Source organism: Charadrius vociferus, unplaced genomic scaffold (assembly GCF_000708025.1).
Source record: "Charadrius vociferus isolate BGI_N301 unplaced genomic scaffold, ASM70802v2 scaffold262, whole genome shotgun sequence".
Classification (NCBI taxonomy): Eukaryota; Metazoa; Chordata; class Aves; order Charadriiformes; family Charadriidae; genus Charadrius; species Charadrius vociferus.
In genome coordinates, this window is record NW_009647218.1 from 1,949,711 (window position 1) to 1,971,774 (window position 22,064).

At 38.4% G+C, this 22,064-nt stretch overlaps 1 protein-coding gene across 1 annotated transcript in view; it reads right to left on the reverse strand.

Moving 5' to 3' along the window:
* Positions 1 to 22,064, reverse strand: part of DNAH11 (dynein, axonemal, heavy chain 11) — a 142,960-nt gene that overhangs the window by 79,537 nt on the left and 41,359 nt on the right. Inside the window, 13 exon segments of the mRNA XM_009879580.1 lie at positions 4,360 to 4,408; positions 4,410 to 4,464; positions 5,289 to 5,412; positions 6,968 to 7,072; positions 7,074 to 7,131; positions 9,622 to 9,815; positions 11,525 to 11,693; positions 12,745 to 12,987; positions 13,438 to 13,530; positions 15,873 to 16,021; positions 18,202 to 18,254; positions 20,907 to 20,978; positions 20,981 to 21,106. Coding sequence (XP_009877882.1) covers positions 4,360 to 4,408; positions 4,410 to 4,464; positions 5,289 to 5,412; positions 6,968 to 7,072; positions 7,074 to 7,131; positions 9,622 to 9,815; positions 11,525 to 11,693; positions 12,745 to 12,987; positions 13,438 to 13,530; positions 15,873 to 16,021; positions 18,202 to 18,254; positions 20,907 to 20,978; positions 20,981 to 21,106 — 1,490 coding nt within the window.

A 22,064-nucleotide genomic window follows, 5' to 3' on the forward strand; every position in this document is an offset into this window, starting at 1 on the left:
GTGAAATTAATATCAACTTCCATGTAGCATTCACCACTCCTAAGAAAACAAAACCTCTTTTCTCAAATGTCCCATTTGAGCCTCACACTCACATGCCACCCTCACTACAGTCTCTCTTACACTGTATTTCTTCATTCAAATTCTTCCTGATGATCTCAGATACGCAAGCTCTCTAGGTTCACCTAGTGGACGTAGAGCAGGACAGAAAACAGTGTATCTTAATACTAATAAACTGAAGAGTGGTGGAATTGCCATCCCTGGAGGTATTTAAAAGACAAGTAGACGTGGCGCTTAGGGACGTGGTTTAGGGGTGGTTTTGGCAGTGTTAGGTTGATGGTTGCACTCGATGATCCAACCTAGACGATTCTATGATTCTATGACACACACTTGACCACTGGTCTGACAGGACCCATTCTATTTAGGTATTAGCACACTCACTTGCATGGTTTTACCCATGGGAAACTAAATAGTCCTACAGCAATAGTAAGGAGGTATACAGACTAGGAATCATTCCTAGCTGGCCCTACAACGATGCCATAATTTTGTGAGCAGAGCATGAGAAAAGCTAAGCCATGTGGATGCCAGCCATGTCATGCCACTAGTCCTCAGGACTACAAAACACACCTCATAAATTTACTAATATAGATGTAATCTTAAAAATCAGTTCTCTTGGTACTCAAGAAGAGATGGCTGACATCCAAATGAGAAAAGTCTGGAGCTTTTCATAGAGAAACAGAAACTCTGTAAGATCCTGCCAACTGCAGAAAAAGCTATTTTGTGTGCTACAGAACTTACAAATCCTTGATAGCTTCTTAGCTGTCTAAGAGCATAACTGAGCCTTCTTTTGGTGGGGGAGCAGTAACAGTGTCTGTCTGTCCCTGATCTACCTGCCTCCTTGGTGGCAATTGGTTGGCAAGTTCAGAAATTACTTGAGAGGTGGGACTGATTAGGTGATAGACAGCATGATCTCTTGAACCCTTATTTCCCATTGAATCAGACAAATATAATCACATCTGGGGTTAGTATTAGTTTAACACAGAACCAGAAACCCTAACAACATGGTTCTCTTTGGCAGGGGTTAAAGCAGTCAGGCTGATAAGCATGTGCATTTATGCCCTCAAAGGGAAAACCACAAGAGCTGGCCAAAAGCTATGATGGATCTTCAAAAGTTCCTCTCAGATTCACAGATAATAGAGATGCTCTGTCAGTGGCGAAACAGACCACAAGGAAAATGCTAGCATGTCCCGATGAAAGAGGATTTGGAAATTATTTAAAAGCAATAGTAATAGTATGGACAAGATTGCCTGTGGTGAGGCAGGGCACCTGCCTTGCCTATGTATGTCGTTAATTCTGGCTGAAGCGTGACACTGATTTACTGCTGAGTTCCTTAGGAAATGGGGAGCCAGGTAAATACTGACAGGACTATGCAAGGAGGAGACAGTTACAAGGATGTGATGACTGAAGTAGTCCAGCCAAGTCTACCTACTGGAAGTAAATTGGAGAATAGTATTCCCCTAAAAGCAGCAGATTAAGTTCTTAATACTGGGACTTCACAACAACCACTGAGGGACTGTAAAATTTAAAGCATGAAGAAACTGCACAGTAAGGAAGCTTGTTCAAGAAAGGAGGAGCAAGTATTTGTAGCAGAGATCAGCAGCTCATGAAGAAAACGAGCTGCACGTGGACTGAGTAACAGATATGGCTTTTCCTCTGAGTGGAATCTAACATATGAGGCTTTAGAATATATAGTAACGTTTAAGAGCAGTGAAGAAACTGAGATGATCTAGTAGGAAATGTAGAACTCAGAAAACATGCAAGGATGAAGCGCTGTAAAGAGTATGTCTACAGGAAAGAACACATTTAAGAGTATGTTTGTGTAGGACACAGCAAGGCATTTAGGCACGGTGTTCCCATTTTTCAGAAAATATTGCAAGGTTGCCACAAGCAAAAGAATAAAATAAAATCAGATGGAGCTCAAGAGACAGCAGGACTGACTGGCCACGCCTCATATCCATGCTTTCAAGAAATAATTGCTTCTTGCCTTTACTTTTATATAAAAAAAGTAAAAAAAGTGGTAATTTGCAGAGTATTTAAGAGTGATTACTGCATAGATGTGGGATATAGAAAACCTCTGGAGCTCCAGTAAATCACTGTGAGCCTTAGAAACCTCTTAGCCTACGCAATGGCATACCTTAGCACTGTCAGCACATTACTATTCACAGTGTTTGGCCATCAGCTTTGTTTGCTTGAGCAGCATTCTTTTTAATTTATTTCATCCTTCATCATGAAAGCTTTTGAAATCCTCAGGTGCACATATGTCCTCACACACACTTCAGTTGTGGGGCCATATTTTATAATAGTGCAATCCACTTCCAGCTTACCCTGACATAGATTTGCACCTACATACATGGCATGTTCTCAGTACGTTAACAGCAGAATTGATTGCAAGTCCCAGACTGAAAACAATCAAAACAAAACCAACACAAAACCAAAAGAGCTATGGTTGTTCAAAGAATTGTACTGTGTAGTTTGGGTTCCTCACTCCTCATCACAAACAGAACTATAGGTGAGCACAAAGGAAATGTGGCTTAATGTAGGATGTTGATCTTTTAAAATCAAATGGAAAAATGAGACTATATCCCTTCACTAACCTTTAACATTCTGAAACTGTCTAAATTCTCCCTTTTGTTCTCTTTCACATTTTATTAGTGGTCTTCAAATCTAGGGAAAGGAGGAGGTGATAAGTCACCCAGCACTAACTAAAAGTCCATACCGATACCGGCCAATGTGTTAACTCATGAAATTTATGTCTCCTTCAGTACTATAATGTCTCTACTTTGCTTGCCTGCAACATGAATAGCTATCTCCTGTTCTTGCCTCCAAAAGCGCTAATTTTCACAGCGGGTGACCGGTGAAATGGTTGCAAGGTAAAAGGCGTTTGAAAGCTGGCTTTCAAAAAGCCCTTAAAAAAAAGAAAAAGGAAGAAATTATTGGGGAGGCAAGGAAAACACAAAGGGAAAGAAACGGGAAAGAAGAAAATCAAGAAAGATATTAGACATCATAATTTTTTTCCTGTCCTTTCTTAAAAAAATGTACACAAATGCAATAGTCATGAAACAGAGACAAATAGCACTGACTAGAAATAGATACACGGACTGTAAGCACCACTACTGACCATGTCACTGAAGTCCAGAAAAGTGAAAAAGATACAGAATGTCACACTAGATCTCACACAAGTCTCCACTGGCCTTTAAGTTACAGAAGAAATTTATGGAGGGACAGAAGTGATGGCAACAAAATTAGAGATAGGAGGGAACATCAGCAAAACTAAAGAAGGATACAAAAAGAGAGAAGATGAGGGGGAAAAAAAATGAGAAAGTAGTATGTTATAAAGTGTAAGAACTTGAAAAATTTCACAGCCAAATAGGAATGGTCTTTAGATCAGTGGTGGTTAAACAATTCAGAAGGAGAAAAATCCCACACAGAAGACTACCGTGGCATAATCTGCTATGGGAAGGCTCTTCTCATCCCGAAACAGATCCGTTTAATGCACTAAGTACGGGGCATATATTCCTTTCAAAACATTCTCTTTCTAAAAGGTTAATGGTTTTCAAAATTTTATTTTCTTATTGGCTACATATATGGTTCAGATGATGTGTAAAATTGAAGCCTGCATAAACCAAAAGTTCTTAAAGATGCCACTCCAAAACCAGTGTTCCAAGCTTCTGCTTTGCAGGTTTCAGGAGGGAACTACAGCCCAGCTCAACTACATTGCCTCTAAAACAGAGTTCTAAGAGAGACACTTGTTGCAATTGAGGTATCATATTAATGTGTATGGCTAAACAGCATTTGACCTGAAAACAGCTACATGGATATTTTTATTTTCCCATTTTTAAATGGCATAGGAAAAATAGAAAGGATTAACACTTACTGTGAAATTTCAGTCATTTGTGCAAATGTTTATGAGACAGCTATACAGAAGAATTACTGCATGTGTAATTAGGGAACACATTTACAACTGCACTAACCGCACTCCTCATCAGCATCTTACTTCTCTCAAATGCATCGTTCTATTCAACACATAAGACCATGAAACTAAGACACAGAGAAGTTATGTGACTTTCCTATGAACAGGCAGAAGCCAATAGCCAGGTCTGGGAGTAAAACTTGGCGTACACCAAGCCTCCACATAGAGCAGGCTATTACAGGGGTAACAGGGGAGAGGCAAATTTGGTGTCATGTGTCAGAAAGTATGTCTTTCAAGAGAAATATGCAAACACGCAGGGTTATAAGACAACTGAAATATGTTGTTACTTTAACCAGCTCAGTACTGCCTCCTGCCCCCAAGATATGCCTTACTTTTAACCGCAACCACACTCTACTCAAGAAGAACCTCCAGCACTTCTCCAACTCCTGTAACTACGATCTCCACATCTTCATCACTGAACAGATCTGGAAACTCTCCTGTGAGAAGACAAAGGTGTAATTAGGAGAAGCGTTACACAACACATCCTGAGAAATAGTCTTCTACGCTGTATTTGGCACAATGGGGTTTAGGTGCATAACTAGAGCTATGCTATGACAATAGGTAGATCAAGTAATAAAACAGTCTCCTCCTGTTCCCCACACTTTTTCACCTAAAAAATACAATTCTTTATTTAAGGGAGAGGAAACAACATTTATTTAAAAAGACAAAAATATTTGCCCTGATAGGAAGTTCACTCATAAATTATATATCCCTCAGAATAGTGGTTCCTCTTCTTTTTTTTTTTCAGTCTGTTAGAAAATTGTTTTCCAGTCTGGTTGCAAAAATAGATAATAATTTTAAAAAACCTTTCAAGATGCTCCCCACCTGTACAGCATGGTATTATTCCCATTTTTCTTCCACCTATCTCTAGATCGCCACGTTCAGAATCGAAATTCTCTACTTTTTCAAAACATGGGTGAAACTGCATTACTGTCTGTTACACTTGCGCAGTCACAAAGACGTTGCTTGAACTCAGTGGAATCATACCAAAGCAAACATGGCATTAAGTGAAAGAGCAATTCCCATCTCCCCCCAGATCAACGCACTTACGCATGATAAGCCTCAGCAATTTGTCTCCTCAGTGGGCAATGCTTTCTTAAGCAAGTTAGACTCAATGCTCAAGTTGGATGGATTGACTTGGCTTCTGTAAAAGCTCCCCCTGCAAATACCTGAAAGAGAAATAACCTCTTTAAAGTTCAATGAAACCACAGATCATTTGTCATTGGAAAAGATCTTTCAAGAAATGCGTTGGTCTAATCACCTGATGCCAACAAGTCATTAATCAGCACAAGAAAGCGTTCATCTGGAACCTGGGCATCTGTCAGCAAAAACACTGTGGGAATGTTCTTGGCACCAGTCTTGATGTACAAACTGGCAAGAGCTACCTGTAAGGAAAGGAGGTAATCACTCATATTTTGTTAAAATGTTGATACAGAAAAAGTGTGAAATGCATGTTAGTGGACGGCAATGCATTGCTGACTTGTCCTTAATTTCAGTTTGTTTACGTATCGCAGTTTGCTGCATAACATCCAAAGAGAAAAACAGTTTGCCTCTGTTATCCATATCAAACACCGAGGTTTTGACATGACATAGTGGTAAAGATGAAAATGCACTACTAGGCAAGGAAATCCCTCCATGAACATACTAAGAAAGGGATATTGCAGCCATGAAAGTCCCCATCAAGAACAGCCATAACCATACCGATAATATCTGGGCATTGCACTGAAGAGGCAGATCCATTTTAAACTCTTATTTCTGCAGACTTTTTTTTTTTTAGTGAATTTATTTAGAACTTTCTCATGTAAAAAAAGAAAACAAAAAAAAGGCTCAGTTGAGTACTGCACTGTCACTTTTGCTGTCACACATGGGTGGCCCAGAGAGAGACATGGCATGGGACCATTGTGCTAGCAGTAGTACAAACACGGTATGTTTTTGGCATGGGGTTCCAGAAAAAAACCCCAACCCGCATCAGTTGCATTTGAGTGGGGTCACATTTGAAACACAGAATAAGGTCAGTGCTGGCCGATATGAACAAGTTGCCACACAACCTCACAGAAAGCAAATCCTCAGGCTTGTTAACAGAGGCTTAGAAGTTTCCCCGCTTGGGAACAGCACTGGAGAAATGACCACTTGAGCCCACATCTTCCACTGCACCTCATGTGCCCAGGGAAGGAGGGCACAAGAAGTTAGACACCATGTAAGACACTGAAGAACACGCAGCGCTTCTCTAAAACAGAATGGCACGTACCTCCCTCTGAAAACTGATGCCTCAGGCTGCACACACTGTGGTAGCTTGGCCATGGCCCAAAGCTAACAGAAAGGCTTTTGGGGGACTACCGTCCACCAAATTTGGCCACAATCTGAGATTAAGAAGGACCGCTTGCTGTCCACATGGAGTGAAAAGAAAGAAAACATTCTCTCCTTCCCTGTTTGCTCACAGATAGGGCTCAGTCTTGCGAGGTCCTGAAGTCTGTAAGCCTGACAGAGCACCTCACTCAACTACATTCCTTATCTTTGCATACGACCAGTTCAAGTGCTAAAATGACTCGCATGCAACAAGGCCAAAATTTTCCCCTGTGCTCACCCACAACAATTTTATTTCACTAAATCGATACACGTGAAATGACATGCAAAAATTTGTAACGGCGAACTTTAAATACCAGAACTCCAACCACGTATTTGTAGTGTGTGAAGCAGCTGCCTCAGAGAAAGTACCAAAATTCTGTGAAGCATACAAACAGACACTGGAATATCTTTTGTCCATACATTTTTCAGAGATAAAGCAAACCAGAGGTACAGCTGGAAACCACAGGAACCACAGGGGTTGTTACTGTAAATTATACTGTTTCGCCTGTGATTTTATCAAGCCCGTGCAGCAACAAAGCAACACATTCTTGAAGCAGTGAACTCAACAGACTCGAGTAATATCTATTAGTTTACCCTCAGGTCCTGGATGCCGTAGTCTTTCTCCAGTGCTATTTGGCAAACCTCCAGGGAACAGATGTATGCTGCCAGCCTCGACAAGCTTTGTTTACCACTACCACCTAACTCCAGTCAGAAGCGCATAAACCCTAGGGGCTTCTAGGATACGACTGATCCAGCACCTGATGACAAAAAACCAATAACATAACATAGACTTCAACAACCTTGTTAGTCAAGTTTCTCAATTTCTTTTTACTGCACCAAGCTTCCCGCCTCCCTTCTTTCTTTTTTGTCTATTTTTTTGGTAACGTGCTCCTGACACCTAAAGGTATATTACCTTCACGTCAGCATTTTGTTTCTTTCCCATATTAAAGCAAGAGGAAAGAAAAGCTGTTTTACTTTGTCAAATATTGAAGGTCTGCACTGACCTCTACAATGACCGGAGCTGCCTAGTTGCTTATACTTTACATTGAGCTGCTCCAAAGCACCATTCCAACATTCTGATGGACCCTGACTGGACTCGGAATAAAGACCTAGTTAACTTGGAGGGGGTTTGACTGGGCTGTGGGAGTGCAGGAAAATTTCGCATCTGGCAGTTTCCACCACAAAGGCTGAAGGACAGTGAATCACTTAATGAAAAAATATGCATCAAACTTCAATTTACCCTTCGAATTTCTGGCCCAGGCCACTTAAGGCATGTTTTTATTTGCTGATCATGGAATACTATAGGATGAATGAGGCCAGATGAGAACCTGGCCCGAAATTAGACAAGATTTAGTTGCTAGAATTCTTCCCCCAAAAAACTATGTTTGAGACATTAAAAAAAAAATAATCTCTTGCCATTGATATTTTAATCATTTAGATTAGCATCTAAAAATTATTTTCAAAATTTCATTTCTTAAAATCAGATGCAGATTCTAAGGGATTACAGCCTAATATCAGCAGACCAGAACTTGGAGATGTTGGACCCGTTGCTTCATTTTTCTTTCATGTAGCAATTAAAAAAAAAAAAAAAAGCAACCATCTCATTCTCTTTATGTCTCATTCCACTGAAACAATCATCCCTGAATAAACATCGATGAGAACCTTACTAAATAAAGGGATAATGTGTCTAATCTGGTTGCATCTAATAAATAGAATAGGTAGAAACCTGTTCAACCAAAACATTACTGGAAGCCAATCCTCTGTGACCTCACTGTAGAACCTTGTCAGCCTTATTCATGATTTCACAATAGATCCATAAAATAAAACCACACCAAAATATAAAAGCTGCAGAAAAAATTTACAGGATTTAATTTCACATTCACTCATGTGGGACTGCCAAATTGTAAGACTAAGACACCCTGCCACTTTGTTTGCCAAACTGGGATACTACTCTCGGTCACTAGACTTCAGATAATGGCTTACCAACATTTTCAAGCAAAACTAGCGATACCTGAGAAGGCTTCTGTCTGCAGTTCTGATGATTATCACATCAACCTCTAAATCAGCAGAACAAAATCTACAGTGCCTATGAAAGATCCATATGATTATCTTTGTAATTTAAGCTCTTTTTTAATCCTCTCAGCGAGAAATGTCTACAATAGACTGCTTTGTCAAGACTGCCTTCTCTTATATAGCTCCTGCCTGAGTATGTGCAAAGTGAAAAATGATGACACTGAAATCCTAGTCCAACTCAATGAGAAGAAAAGGTTCCGTGTTAAATAATTTGACATTGCAAATAATAGAAACTGCTTTAACGAAACTAAGCTCTGCCAGCATGGCCCTCTGTCTCTTACTGGAAATCACTAATATTACACATGACCAGAATGACTGTGTATGTTGAAGAAAGTCTATAAATAACGTCAAGGAGAAACAATGACATCTGTGCCTCACTTATTCAGCAAAATTTCAGTTCATCTTCTGAAAACTGGCTGGTTTTCTTCCATGCAGGAAAACAAAGCAAATGGAGTTAATAAGATTTCAGAAACAGAAACAGATTTTTGGCTATAACGGATACTAAGATATTGACTGACACGAGAAAAACAAATTAAATTAAACAGATATAAGGTAAGAATACATATTAAAAAAATCTATGGATAAATAAAATAATGGTAATTAAAAAAATCTATGATGACACAAGTCTGGGTTGGTTTAGATTTAAAAACATACAAGACTAAGCAGCAAAGCAACTTCAAGTCTGCTATGCAGTGGCATCATTTAGTATATGCTTAAGGTATTACTTGTCCCTGTTTGGAATGAATTTAATCTTAAAGGCATTTTTCCTTTCTTGAAAACAAAATATAAATATTATTTTTCTTATAAAGGCATGTTACATCATTAACTAATTAAAAGATAAGGCAGATGATCTACAGCGTTATAGATTATCTTTCCAACCTCGGAGAATAAATGCTGTTAATTTCTGTGCAGCGCAAGAGAGGATGAATCTCTGTTTAAACAAACAAAACAGAGGTTAGCTTTAACACTGAGCCACAATCTGCTCTTCTGTAATGGCAGCAATAAAGCACATTTGGCAGGACTATTGCTGCATGGTGCCCTCGCGTAAGCTTCCCCTCAAGAGTGTTTTGAGTCTGCACCACAACCACCACTGAACAGTAAAAAGCAACAACTTCATGCAAACATTGGTAGCATCATTATGAATTATTTGCTTCCTTTATAGATATTCCACTTACACATGCTGCATGGCACCCTCAAATAAGACTAGGTCCATAGAAACATGCACTTCGTTGTAGCTTTCTAGGAACTCCTTGAGTATATTCCTCAGTGGTTTCCACCCTTTCACTGGTGTGTAGCAAGGGTCTGCTCTTCCGTTTGCCAAATGGCAATAGATGAGCAGAGACTGCAGCAACACTTGGTCTTCCACATTCTACACACACCCCCCTCCATGAAAAATGTTTTCATGAAAAAAACAGTCCATTAGTGTAATGATCGATGTACCCATGCACTATGCACCAGAAAACTAAAAGTATGTGCAAGTATAGGTTCAAAGCATTTGCATAGTACATTCAAGCAGACAGGCTCCAAACAAACTACTAGTAAAGCTGTCTATATCTTTAATTGTTCATTTCTAAACTACCTAAAACTAAGGAACAATAATTTCTTTGTGACAGGAAGTCACTGCTCAATCTAGATTTGAACACTCCCACATATTTTGAATTTTCCATTTGGGTGTCCTCATTCCTATGCTTATTCTATTTCTTTTCACTCCTTTTTTACCAGCAAATAGAAATTAGAAAGGAAGGGAAAAAGGACTAGTAAACAAAGCTGATGATTTCCAGTTTCCGTTTTTTTGTCAAATAAATTCAAATACTCCCTCCCTTTTTCTTTTTCTCTCCCCCCCCTCCCTCCCCTCAACCATCAGGAAAGCTATTTTCTTTTTTAAAAATCAAACATACATGCATTTAATATATTGATTTTAGTTCATGCTTCTGCTGCTTTGTCTGCTGCAAAACAAGGATGCTTTGAAATGAAAAGTTTTCAAAGGGCAAGTAGAAACAGTATTGTGGTCCTCACTAGTTAACTCATGCTTGGTATTGGCTCCAACACACATTAATTCACGAAGAAACTGTATATGCAATAGGACTATATAATATGTGACGCTATTTTGTTTTCCTTGTGCCATGATACAATGAACAATACTGAGAGGTACTGTATTTCCTTCCATAAGGCAGGTTAGGGAAACAAAAGGCATACCTAACAAAACTTAACAGACAACATCAAGACAAAGGAACATACCTGTATCCTGATTTATATTTGCAGTGTTTCCACTGTGAAAACCAGATGGGTGTATTATCCCTCATCCCCACACAGCAGAAAGACCAAAACCTGTATATCTATTTTATGTCTTGCAATTTACAGCATCTTAATTCTTCAATAGTTTAATTCTGATAACAGATACTTTTATTTGGATAACCAACAGTGCTCACAGTTCAAAAAGTACATGCTGTTTTACTGACATGCTCCGAAGCCCAAAGAGAGACTGCAATTTAAAATTATTTGGAAAATAACTTAATTCATTTTTTAAATATATATGTATATATACACACATACATACACACACTTAATACTCAAACTATTCAGGGAAAGAAAACTCATGCAAAAGAAACACCTAGTAAAGGAAAATAAAAGTATATTATTTTTGTGGTTTGAAACACAGAATCAGGAAACAGAAAATGAAGACCGCAACTTGTTTCCACATATCCAGTGAAGGACATGAAGAGTCATGTCCACAGACAGGGTGCCACCTCCCCATTCTAGGGAAGGCTCAAGTGTTTGCTTTAGGTTACTAACAACACTGCAGCAGAGATATTTGACAGTCCTCCGCCAGTCAAACATTACAGTTAAGGTAAGAATAACCACCTCTGAATCTTCTCAAGGGGGAAGCTTTCTTGGTTTCCCCGCTTCACTCACTCTGGCACCTGGTTTTCCTCAATAAAAGGAAGATGCTTGCATTGGGGGCTGAGGATAAAAAGATAGTGTTCTTCTGCTACTTACAGTTCCAGCAAATAAGACCTTTCACTACACAGTTTTTAATTTGCTGGCATTAGGCAAAATACTTCCAAGCTACCAACATACCTCAAAATACTTGTGCATAGTGTCCATCATCATTTTAGAGAAGAAATTACAGTCTTTGTTTTGCACCAGTTTATCCCCATAGACACGTGCTGATTCATGAAACCAGAGACTCTGAGGATCATTTGGCTGCCATAAATGCTTGGGTGTAGCAAACAGAACGCCCTGAAGGTAAGACAATTTTTTTTTTTTATGCTGTAATCAAAACAGGCCACTGTGCAGAGTATCAGTTAGTCTCCCTTAAAAGATATTAATCATACTGAGTAGATACCCAGTACACATTGTGCTTAAAACTATATATTCTTTAACATGAACCAGAATGTCTCTAAATTAGCAAGTTCTCCAGCCAACTGAGCGTGCAAAATATACTTAAATCTCTGCTCTCCACTGACTGGCACACTCGGGTGACTCACTATAGTTTGAATCCCTGGTCCAACAGAGGTCACAGGGAAGTACCAACACTGCCAGGATGTTACGTGTTCACCAGCCGTGTTTTGCAATACCACTCAAGAAAACAAGACACAGTCATCATGACAAAATTAACACTTTCTCAACTGTTACCTCAAACTTACTTCCTTAACGAATTCCACGCCAGGATGGGTGCAAACATGCATGATGGGCCAGTACATCCACATCAAAACAAGGTATGTGTTATAATAGGAGACCTGACAAACCCTTGCCTCCTTGCTAACAGTTCACGAGGATCCATGGGCAAGAAAAATATTCTTGAAGTAAACAGAGCTGCGCTCCAAGGAACAGGAAAGGACGTAAAACCAAATCAGAATCAGACTCACCTGATTTTACAAGAGGGATCGGGGTTTGCTGACCATATTATATCCTTTCCTCATTTTTCTCTTTAATCCCTGCTCTGGTGTTTGGCTACTGGTTTCAGAGCTTCCTCAATCTCTGTTTTGTTCTACCTAGACTCCAGAAAGTTGCTCTTTCCTCCAAACAAACGCTGACCTCCTCTTCTCACAATAACAAGCAAGCATAGCAAACTTTGCAAACCATTGCTTTTTTTCCACTAAATATCTTTTCTTTTTCAGCTTTCTACCCTTCATCTACCTGACCGTAGCCACCTGAGTGCAGGGACTATCTTCTACTTCGTACAAAGGGCATCTGCTCCTCCTTAGTCCACAGGCCAATGTACATCATTAAATAATAAAGAGCAACAATAATAGAGTCGTGTTAGGTAGAAAATTAACCCATGATATAGGCCTGGAAGATGCTGAAGAGGTCTCATGTTAAAGATATAGGGGAACTTAATAGCAGTTGGTGGGAAGCTTTGAACCACTGCCTGGTGAAGCCATATAGCTGCTTGTACTACAGCTGGAATATTCTTGATGACTGATGGAGTAAAAGCACGTTGCTGGAAGTGGAAGTAAACTGTCTTGCTATAGATGGTAGTCAGGCAATCTGAAGAAGGGACGTTCAAAGCAACTACTGCAAAATGTCTCTGAAAGTGAAAAGGGAAAAAGAGATCAAGATTCTCCAGCATCAGACAGCTGGTAAGAGTCAATGAAGTGTTAAATGACTATACAGGCTGGTGAAAATACAGTTGCTTGTGTGTCACAGAAAATACTTCATTTCTAGCTTCATCCTTGATACAGTTCCACCGCAGTTGCATGTCTGGCTACGAGCCCCAAAGGTGCATCTGCTAGGTGAAGGACCACATGAGACTGCAATTGCTATGAAATTCAGGGGAATCTCAATATCATAATAAATATGGTGTGTCTCTTTCTGTTTAGCTCTAGGAACTGTAGGATTTTGAACCTGTACTAAGTTTCAGACATTATGTTTTCTCCTATCCCCTTTTGTCTCCTACCTACTGCAGTGAAAAGCTAAATAGTAATTATCTCCTGTATTAAATACAGGATTGCTATAATATGACACTTTAAACCATACCTGGAGTCTAGGGGTTGATAGTCAAGCTGCCAGCAGTTGGATTCACACAGGCAATATAGTGACAATTACGAATTTCTTTAATAGTTAGCTGCTGCCTATCAAACCTGAGAAAGAAAACGTAGCTTGATTAATATTAGTGACAAAATACTGTACATTTTCCAGGCTTGACCTCAATTGAAGAATCAACGTTTCTGCCCTATGGGAAATCTGGAATACAAATGGCCATGGAAGTATCAAATTAGGACTGACATTTTAAAATTAAGAAAAACCCACAATTTCTATCACATAGTGCTTTGTTCAACATGTTTGTTGAAATAAAGATAGTACATTCTCACAAAACATTCTGCTGATGGTAAAGAGAGAATTTTTTAATGAAACTGACTCCAAACAAACTTGGAGGAGTACAACGTGGTCAACGAAGTTCAAATCAGTTTGAGAATGCACACAACCATCATCAATAAGAGCAGACAAAATTACCAGATGGCAATAAAAAAAAACAAAAACAAAACCCAGCAAAGATCATCACAGAGTATGAGTTGGCATGCTTAAAAGATCACTCCTTTTTTTGCAGCATCATCCAATAGATACTGTTTCTAGCTCTCCAGATGACACAGCTCCAGGTGAATTAAAAGCAGGCCACTTAAAAAAAAAAATAAATAAAAATTGAGGGTTTCAGTAGCTAATAATTTGAGTTCCGATTGCCCAAATCTGAAGACAGAGTGTTGTTTCTTTAGAAGCTAGTGTACAACTGAACTAGGCCAAGCAGGTACCATCTTTAAAAAAGAACACTGTAAAAGGAAAACTCATAAATAATGCAGCCATTCCCTGCTTAAATCAACAAATCCTTCCCAGAACTTCATAGTGTAATGCATTCTCTTTCTTTCCGTCCATTTGCAACAAATTTTATTTTATTTTAGAATTTTCACATGGTTATGTTTAAAATTCCTGAATGGCATGGTCAACTTTTTTCTTAATTTGATTTGTTTTGTAAAATGGAGATTTTAGAATTTTCTTTTGGTTTTGTTTTAAATTAAACAATTCAAAAAAATGCAAAAGAAAGAAGCATCAACAGTTTTAAGCAGTAGGGACTTTTAAGATCTTAAGTTTAAAATCTTTGTGAGAAAAAAAGAAAAAAGATTCCTGGCTAGAATAGCATATAGCTCTGGGAAGAAAACAGAAAGGCATTGAGATGTTATCTTTGCATGTCACTGAATTAGACTCGATTGATTTCTCCAAGCTAGAGATGCTTCAGACTTGAGCAGTCACTTCCTTCCTTCTTTCTCTTTACATCTTATTCCTTAACAAGATATTCAGCTCACACCCGATATCATTTCTTCATGAGATGAAGTATGACCTAGTGAAAAGCTTATACAATTCGACTGAGTCTGCAAGAACAGTACCGATGTTACTGCCTCACCTTGGTCACAATCACAGTCAGACCACAGGGTATGTGCCAGTGAAAAGAGGAACCTTCTATGAAACAAAAGTTTTAAGGGTACAGGTAAAATCCTTGATCACATGGTGAAGATGCAGAGAACCAAGTAGATCCGCTCAGCCTCCTAATACCACTGAAGTATGGCTGGTTTTGTGTGTGGAGCATCTGCCTATCTGTGCACCTCTTTTTTTTTTTTTTTTTTTTTAAATGTCTGATTACTTCTCCCCTTTACTGACCAGATTATGACAATGTATTCTTTCTATGTCACATGCTTTCTTCACGTCACATAAAAGTGACATACTTGTATATGAACAAGAATCCGATATTCATTTATCAGATATTTATCAGATTTATCAATAACAATGAAGTATTTACACCAGATATAGATCCTCCTGTAACAGAATGAAATCAAACACAAATCATTTGATTTTAAACTAAAAACTTTCTCTTTCCACAGACTCCAGTGAAAGGATACTAATACATTTTAACTGCCAAAAAATTAAATTATCCTTTGGAAAGTAGTAAGGGAATTACCTTAATTGCCCAATTCAACTTAATTATTCTTCAGTGGTCATCTTCTGTAATTTTCTTCTTATGGCATACAAAGAGCATTCACTTGAACCAGTATCATAAAGATTTTGCGGATTTTGTCATCTTTACAGGGTGATGAAAAGACAGAGGGTAGTACAGGCTGAACATTTAGCAAGCTGCAATTTAGGAAATCCGTTTCTGCATCTCAGACATCCCTGTTCTCATCGCATCAATCGATGTGGTCAACATCCAGCAGCCCCATCAGGAGCAGCTGAAGGATACTTTTCTTCCAGGACTCTCCATAACCCCTTCACTTTCTGCTTCTCTTTTCTAAAACTGTCCATATTCTCCAGGGAGAGTATGCTTTTCTGTTTAAGCAATTCTCCTTGAAGCTTTCTGTTTCTGTGTGGTTTAGGCATCCCATCATGGACCACAATGCAAAAATTATAGCATAACATTAAGAAAGAAGTAAATGCTCACCAGTGTCCATAATATATATGCTGCCAAACCAATGCATGAGGTTGAACTGTTCTGTATCTATCCACTTCAGGCATATTCAAATCATCAATAATATAGATAAGTTCCTTATTTCCTACTTGACCATAGTTATGACCAGCTTCTTTCTTCAGCTTTTTTTTTTAAAAACATCTCTGAAATGTAATGCAACATACATAAAAATTATTACCATACTAAGCAATACTGAAACTAAACAAAATCAATAATTCAAACTCACGCTGGCTAAAATTTATGAAACATTTCACCACCTACAAGGGTTTTTGAATTACTGAAGTTCTTAGTAATCAGTGAAACTTACAGGGTGCCTTTGAAAAAACATCACAGTGGGATTCCGAATTCCAGAAGAGTCTTGTTGATTTAGCTGATTGTCTGCTTCACAGCTTTAGAAAAATCTCGCTGCACATCCATCTGCATCCTTTGGAACTGAAATGCTTTGAATGTGAAATCCCCAGGTATTCTGATGTTCAGCAAGCTTACCAGTGAAGAAACTTATTTTCTCCTTCTCTTGGGAAGGACTGAACAAGGACTTTAACATATGTAAAGGTGTAAAAACATAAATGATATTTATCATTTAATCAGGACACTAGCGTGGCATCTCCCATACTGCGGAATATTAAGCCGATTGTATTAAATTTCAGCCTATTCCCCAAAACAAGGTGCTTACATGATGCTGAACAGAGACCATCAGATAAAAAAAATTACTACAACAGTGAGCAAATTAATTCAAATACCCTACATATTCATCAGATCTGTAAAATCTTGAAACATAAATTTTGAATTTATACAATTTTTATCCAACTGCACTGCTTCCCTTAGAGGTGTAAGGGGAAGACTTACTACAGAAAGCTGCTAAGTCATCTTGAAAATATGGAAGATGTCTTCAGCATTATTAAAATATTGAACTTCGGTATCATGGGATCCTCGATTTTTGTGACTTAGTGAAGTACTCCACAGGTTCACAATAAAGGATTCATTCTCCATGGAAGTCTGATTTTCAACTGCACAGGGAACTTCATCATCGTTAGGAATTTATTAAAGCAGGACTGGAATCTATCTATCTTATCTCTCTTCCTTCCTAGGTCATATATTTTTGCCGTCTAAATGATCACATAAATGTTTTGCACAAAATGAAACCACAGTAATAGGTGCACTTCAAGGAAAACTTTTCAGCATGTCCCAGTGACTGGGGCTCTCATCTTCAGTAAGCAGCCGAATTTCAAAATCTCTCTCTGTTGCATTCAGAGCAGGGATTTGAACCAAAGGTGGTTATGAAACATTTAGGGAAGATGGTGGTTACAACCCTTGCAGCACTGAAGAGAATTTAATTCTGATTTTATATGTATGAGATTTCTCACTCAATACTGCTGGGCAAAGGAAAAAAGATTTCTCAAAAACTTTGTGCATCTAGCCCAGATTTCTTTGTCCAGTTAATAGTGTTGTGAATTTGGGCTACACCTGCTATTGGTTTTAAGATGACCAAGACCACATTTTTTATGACTTTAATATTTGTCAAGAAAAAAGTAGGGGAGGGAAGGGAAATTAAAAAAAAAAAAAAGGAATATTAGTGCCATGTATAATAAGTAGAATAGGAAAAAAATGCAGACTACAGACTTTCTTTTTTCCATTGCATTAGGCTGTATGTTAAAATCCTTTGGGTTAGATAGAAAAGAGTATGTGTAAACACATATGGTTTTGAGCTTGTCTTATTTTTTTAAAAACTGGGCAACGTGCTCACGAGAGCTTGTAGGAAATATAAACCGCACTTGTGTAGCGACAGCTGAATGCTGTATGTGACATACAGCAGACTTTTTGGTTTCTTAGGCAAATCAGTATAAACAAATATACCACTGCAAACAGTTTCCATTACAACGAAAGGAGCATTTGTGTTGCCATCTTAGATTCTTCATACAGTGAAATAAATGATCTGCAAACCTCAACAGTGATTTTCTCTGGCCAATTCAAGAAAGGTAACAAATGATTCCGAGGACATTTCCGTCTAGTCAGTCAGCTAAAAGGATGGTTACTGACTGTGGAGAAGAAAAGTAAGCAGATAAAAAGTGAAGGTGTGCTGGAGGACAAGACAGAAATTTAGAACCTCAACATATTTGCAACTGGATGATGATAATTTTTGGGGGAAAAAGCCATGACTGCACTTATCTGCTTTTCTATCACAAAGGGGAAAAAACTTTTTGCAGAAATGATGCGCATATGAAAGGCTTAAAGTATCTTAATTACCTTACAGTCTTACATAAAAGAAGATTTTCTTCTTCTTTTAGCTGAGGTACACATATACCTGTACTTTTAAACCCTGAATTAGGAATACTCCTTCTTCATCCTTAACCTTATCTAAATTTTAAATAGTGTCCATAATTATAAACTATTACTCCTATTATATTTTTAAAAAATACTGTGTTATTGCAGTACAATAAGGAAACATATTGTACGAAATTCCATTGTACATAAATGTTTATGCAAATTTCTTCTCTGTGGCACTGTTCCAGACTTTAGTATTGTTGAAGACTCCAAACTTGATGTACCAATATTAGTTTGTGACAGAACCTACCTCCATCAAGTAACATTTTGAAATTTACTGCTGTTCTAGAGGCAGAGAGGGTGAGTCATATGTCTTGGGGGAATGCTAAATAAAACTCAATGCTACATGCTAATCTCACCCACTCTAGCAGATACCTCAAAAAAGTTACATACATACAGATAAGATGGGAACTAGCAGAAAATACTGCAGATTAAAAGTGAGATGATCTGTAAGAAAAAAAAATCTTTCAACCTCTAAACTATGGAAAGAACATGGCAATGGAGTGAATTATGGTACTTCAATGAGTTCAGCTGTTAAGCTGTTATTTTTGAACTGAGACTTAATTTAAATTGCTCATTTGTGTAAGTTGACGTGAATGCCTCTTTGAATTAAAGAAAAAAATCCAGCAATTTGATTGTTCCAAACAATTGCTTGGAGTGGTAGACTAAAACACATAAAGACGGCATTTCAGTGTATCACTTGAATGCATTTTATAGGAAGAAGCACCTGTGGGCACAAACATAAAAATAAAGTAAGAGGCAGTCATTTTGAGCTATCTGTGACAGAACAAAATCATTCCATCACAACTCACTGAAAAAGAATTTGTAAACACAATGGAAAGCCAACGCAATATATTTGTTTCTGAATCGTCACGCAGTTCTTCACCTGCTGTGATTAGCAGAGGAACTTGCCAGCAGAGCATTTAAGAAGAGGGACTTGGCTGAAGAGCTGTGGACAGAAAGACGAGCTGCAGAAAACCAGAGAAGTCCACTTCCTTTTTCATCTCTTAGTATTTCTTAGAGGGAGCAGTGGATGTGTTGCATTATTGACTTGAATTAAAATCCGAAGGAATACTACTAACATTTCATAGCAAGTCCTTAAAGGTTCATAACCTCCCCAGTTTATGCCACATTATGGTTGGCGGGTGTGATACACTTGGAGAGAAAGCCCCCGTGACGCTGACTTCACCTGCTCGATTTATTTAAGAAGTTTCCTGCAAGAAGAATACACAACCTTTGCTACCTAGGAGCTGCTTTCATCAGCTTCTGTTTGCAATGGAAAGTGTTATGCCTTCGTGCTCTAGTGCCTTGGCCATGGTTGCTGCTGAATGGCAGTCCTTAGCTAAAAAAATCCCTCTCAGAACACAGGAATAGCTGAAAACTTTTTAAGGCTGATTCTCCATTAAAGGAGCTATAACAGTTTACGTCGGTTCATGATCTCGCTCTGATGCACCGCAGACCTCTTTTCGCCAAATCCCTCCATTAATTTTAAGGAGCAAAAAGGCGATTAGGTTTTGTTAATGCAGGATTCTAAATGAATATGAATTTGGAAACACTTTAAAGAATAAACAAAGACACAAAGTAAACGGAAAGTGGTATTTGCTTATCTGACCTGAATACAGAAGAAGTCAACAGGAGACAAGAAAGAAAAAGCAGGGTAAAAAGTTATTCAATAGAAATTTGTGGATTTATACTTATCTTTTTAAGCCTAGTGACAATTTGATCCATTAACAGCAATGCAGATTGGCTAAAAATTAAACATTTGATTGCATAAGCAGTTAAATTAAGCATCAAGTGAACTTAAACACACTTAAAGATTTTTATCTAAAGACTCCTTACATTTTGGAAAGCTTTTAAAAGCGATAAATTGTTTTCTGTATCTTCTCCCAGACACATGAGAGCATAAGACAGTTGTATTCAGTTCTTTCTCTTGTGCTTTTTACAAGTGTAAAAAGCTGTACAGCGAATAGGGCATGTCATTTTTTTCTGTATAATTGTATCAGCTCAAATTACTGTAAGGATGAAAAAAGAAGGCAAAGAGGGCGTACCCGCTGACAGCTGGGCTCTTCCTGGGTTGTGTTGTTCACGAAAAGCAGAAGATACACAGAGCTTTTATGAGCCTGTTTTGCTTTGACTGTATGACTCCGCTTGTTCCAAAACCTACCACCAGTGTGGTGTTTTTGGCCAACATACAGCCCCCTCTGCTCGTGTGTTATATTGACATTCCCTTTGCTCTGCATCCACCTCGCCTGTGGAGACTCCAAACTTCTCTAGAGAGGGATTGCCCCTCCTCGGGGACTGTGTGGTGCCTGGAAAAAGTAAGCCCAACTTCTGACTGTCTTATTTTGGTACATCCACAGGCACAATGCAGACACCCAGGCAAGCCAAAGCTGGCTCGAAGCTTCTTGTTAACATAGGTAAAACCGAATTTTCTCTTGTCCACAAGCACAGAGCAACCTGTGGGACCACTGTGTCAGTGCCAATTTGCCCCAAAGAATTTCACCCTCCTCTTTTCCTCTTGCCTGCCCCAGCTTCGTTAAGTTTGCCACTTTGCAAAGCAATGAGCTTGCCAAGACCCAGGCAATGACAGTAGCCAACACCTGTATGAGACTGTCATAACCACTTAGTATTTTTCATCTTTGCTGTTGAGGGAAGAGAGGTTTCTCGCATCTGTATGGAACTTACTCTGGAGTGCTGCTGATGTTGTGGAGTAGTTGAAAGGGATGTTAGCCAGGAGCTTGTCTTCAGAGAGAGCTTATCGCCTACAAATACTGTTTTTCCTTCTCTAGCATTTCCAACACGCATGACTGGTTTGGCTTTTGTGAAGAGCAAATCAATAAAATATTTGGGACGTTCAGTCTCAGATGCGCGAACAAAGATTGCCCCAAATGGAAAAGGAAAAAAACCCATCAAACACTTGCACAACACATTTTAGTTTTAAAAGCAAACAGTAATTTCTGTCTCTCTTCTGGCTAAGACTGAATTTTAAAAAGCAATGAAATGGGATACACTGTTCTCTTGTTCTCAAACATAAGTACTAGACAAAAATGTTGTACTGGATTACTTTTACACAGCATTTCTGCTTGAAAATTTGTATTCAATTTCTCCTAGTAGGAAGATTTTGAAATCAGGTTGTAGCTGAAATGCATTGGTTCCATCTCAACCCTTACAGAACACCAGTCTCCCAAAAACTGGTAGAGAAACAAAGGCTGGTGCAACAGGTAGTTGTTTTAATTTTTCAATTAGTAGTTCCATTTACTTTTTGGTCTGGCTGTCAGCATACCTAAAACTGTTTGGGCAAATAGCTGGCAATAGTTTAGCTTTACTTACTGTAAGCACCTAAAACCTTCATTGCCTGATAAAGCTTTCTTTTCCAAGTTCTGTATTTTCCTACTGTGTATTACCCCTCAAAGAGAACTTGTTCCAGGGTAGGTGATAATAGATAATGCCTCTTGAGCATCAGCTCCACGTTTCTGTGCCCACAAACTTCCCCGGGAAAATTCCTACTCATCTAAGCATTTAAAAAGAAAAAGACCTAGAAGATAATGCAATCAAAATACCATGAAGCATGTGAGAATATTCTAGGCAAATCACACTGAAAGAAAAAAAAGCAAAAACAAGCAAACCCCCAAACTGAGGCAATTACAGTTAATAGCTCATGCTTTCTTTTTCTCCACTGACTTAGAAAGAAAGCTCATGCTTTCTTTTTCTCCACTGACAGGTATATATCATACTATAATAACTTGTACAATTTTTATTCCATAAATACAACTCTAACTTTGTAAGTTGATCAAGAGCATAGCAGAAAGGTGGTAAAGTTATTTGCTTCCCCTAGACCTCATA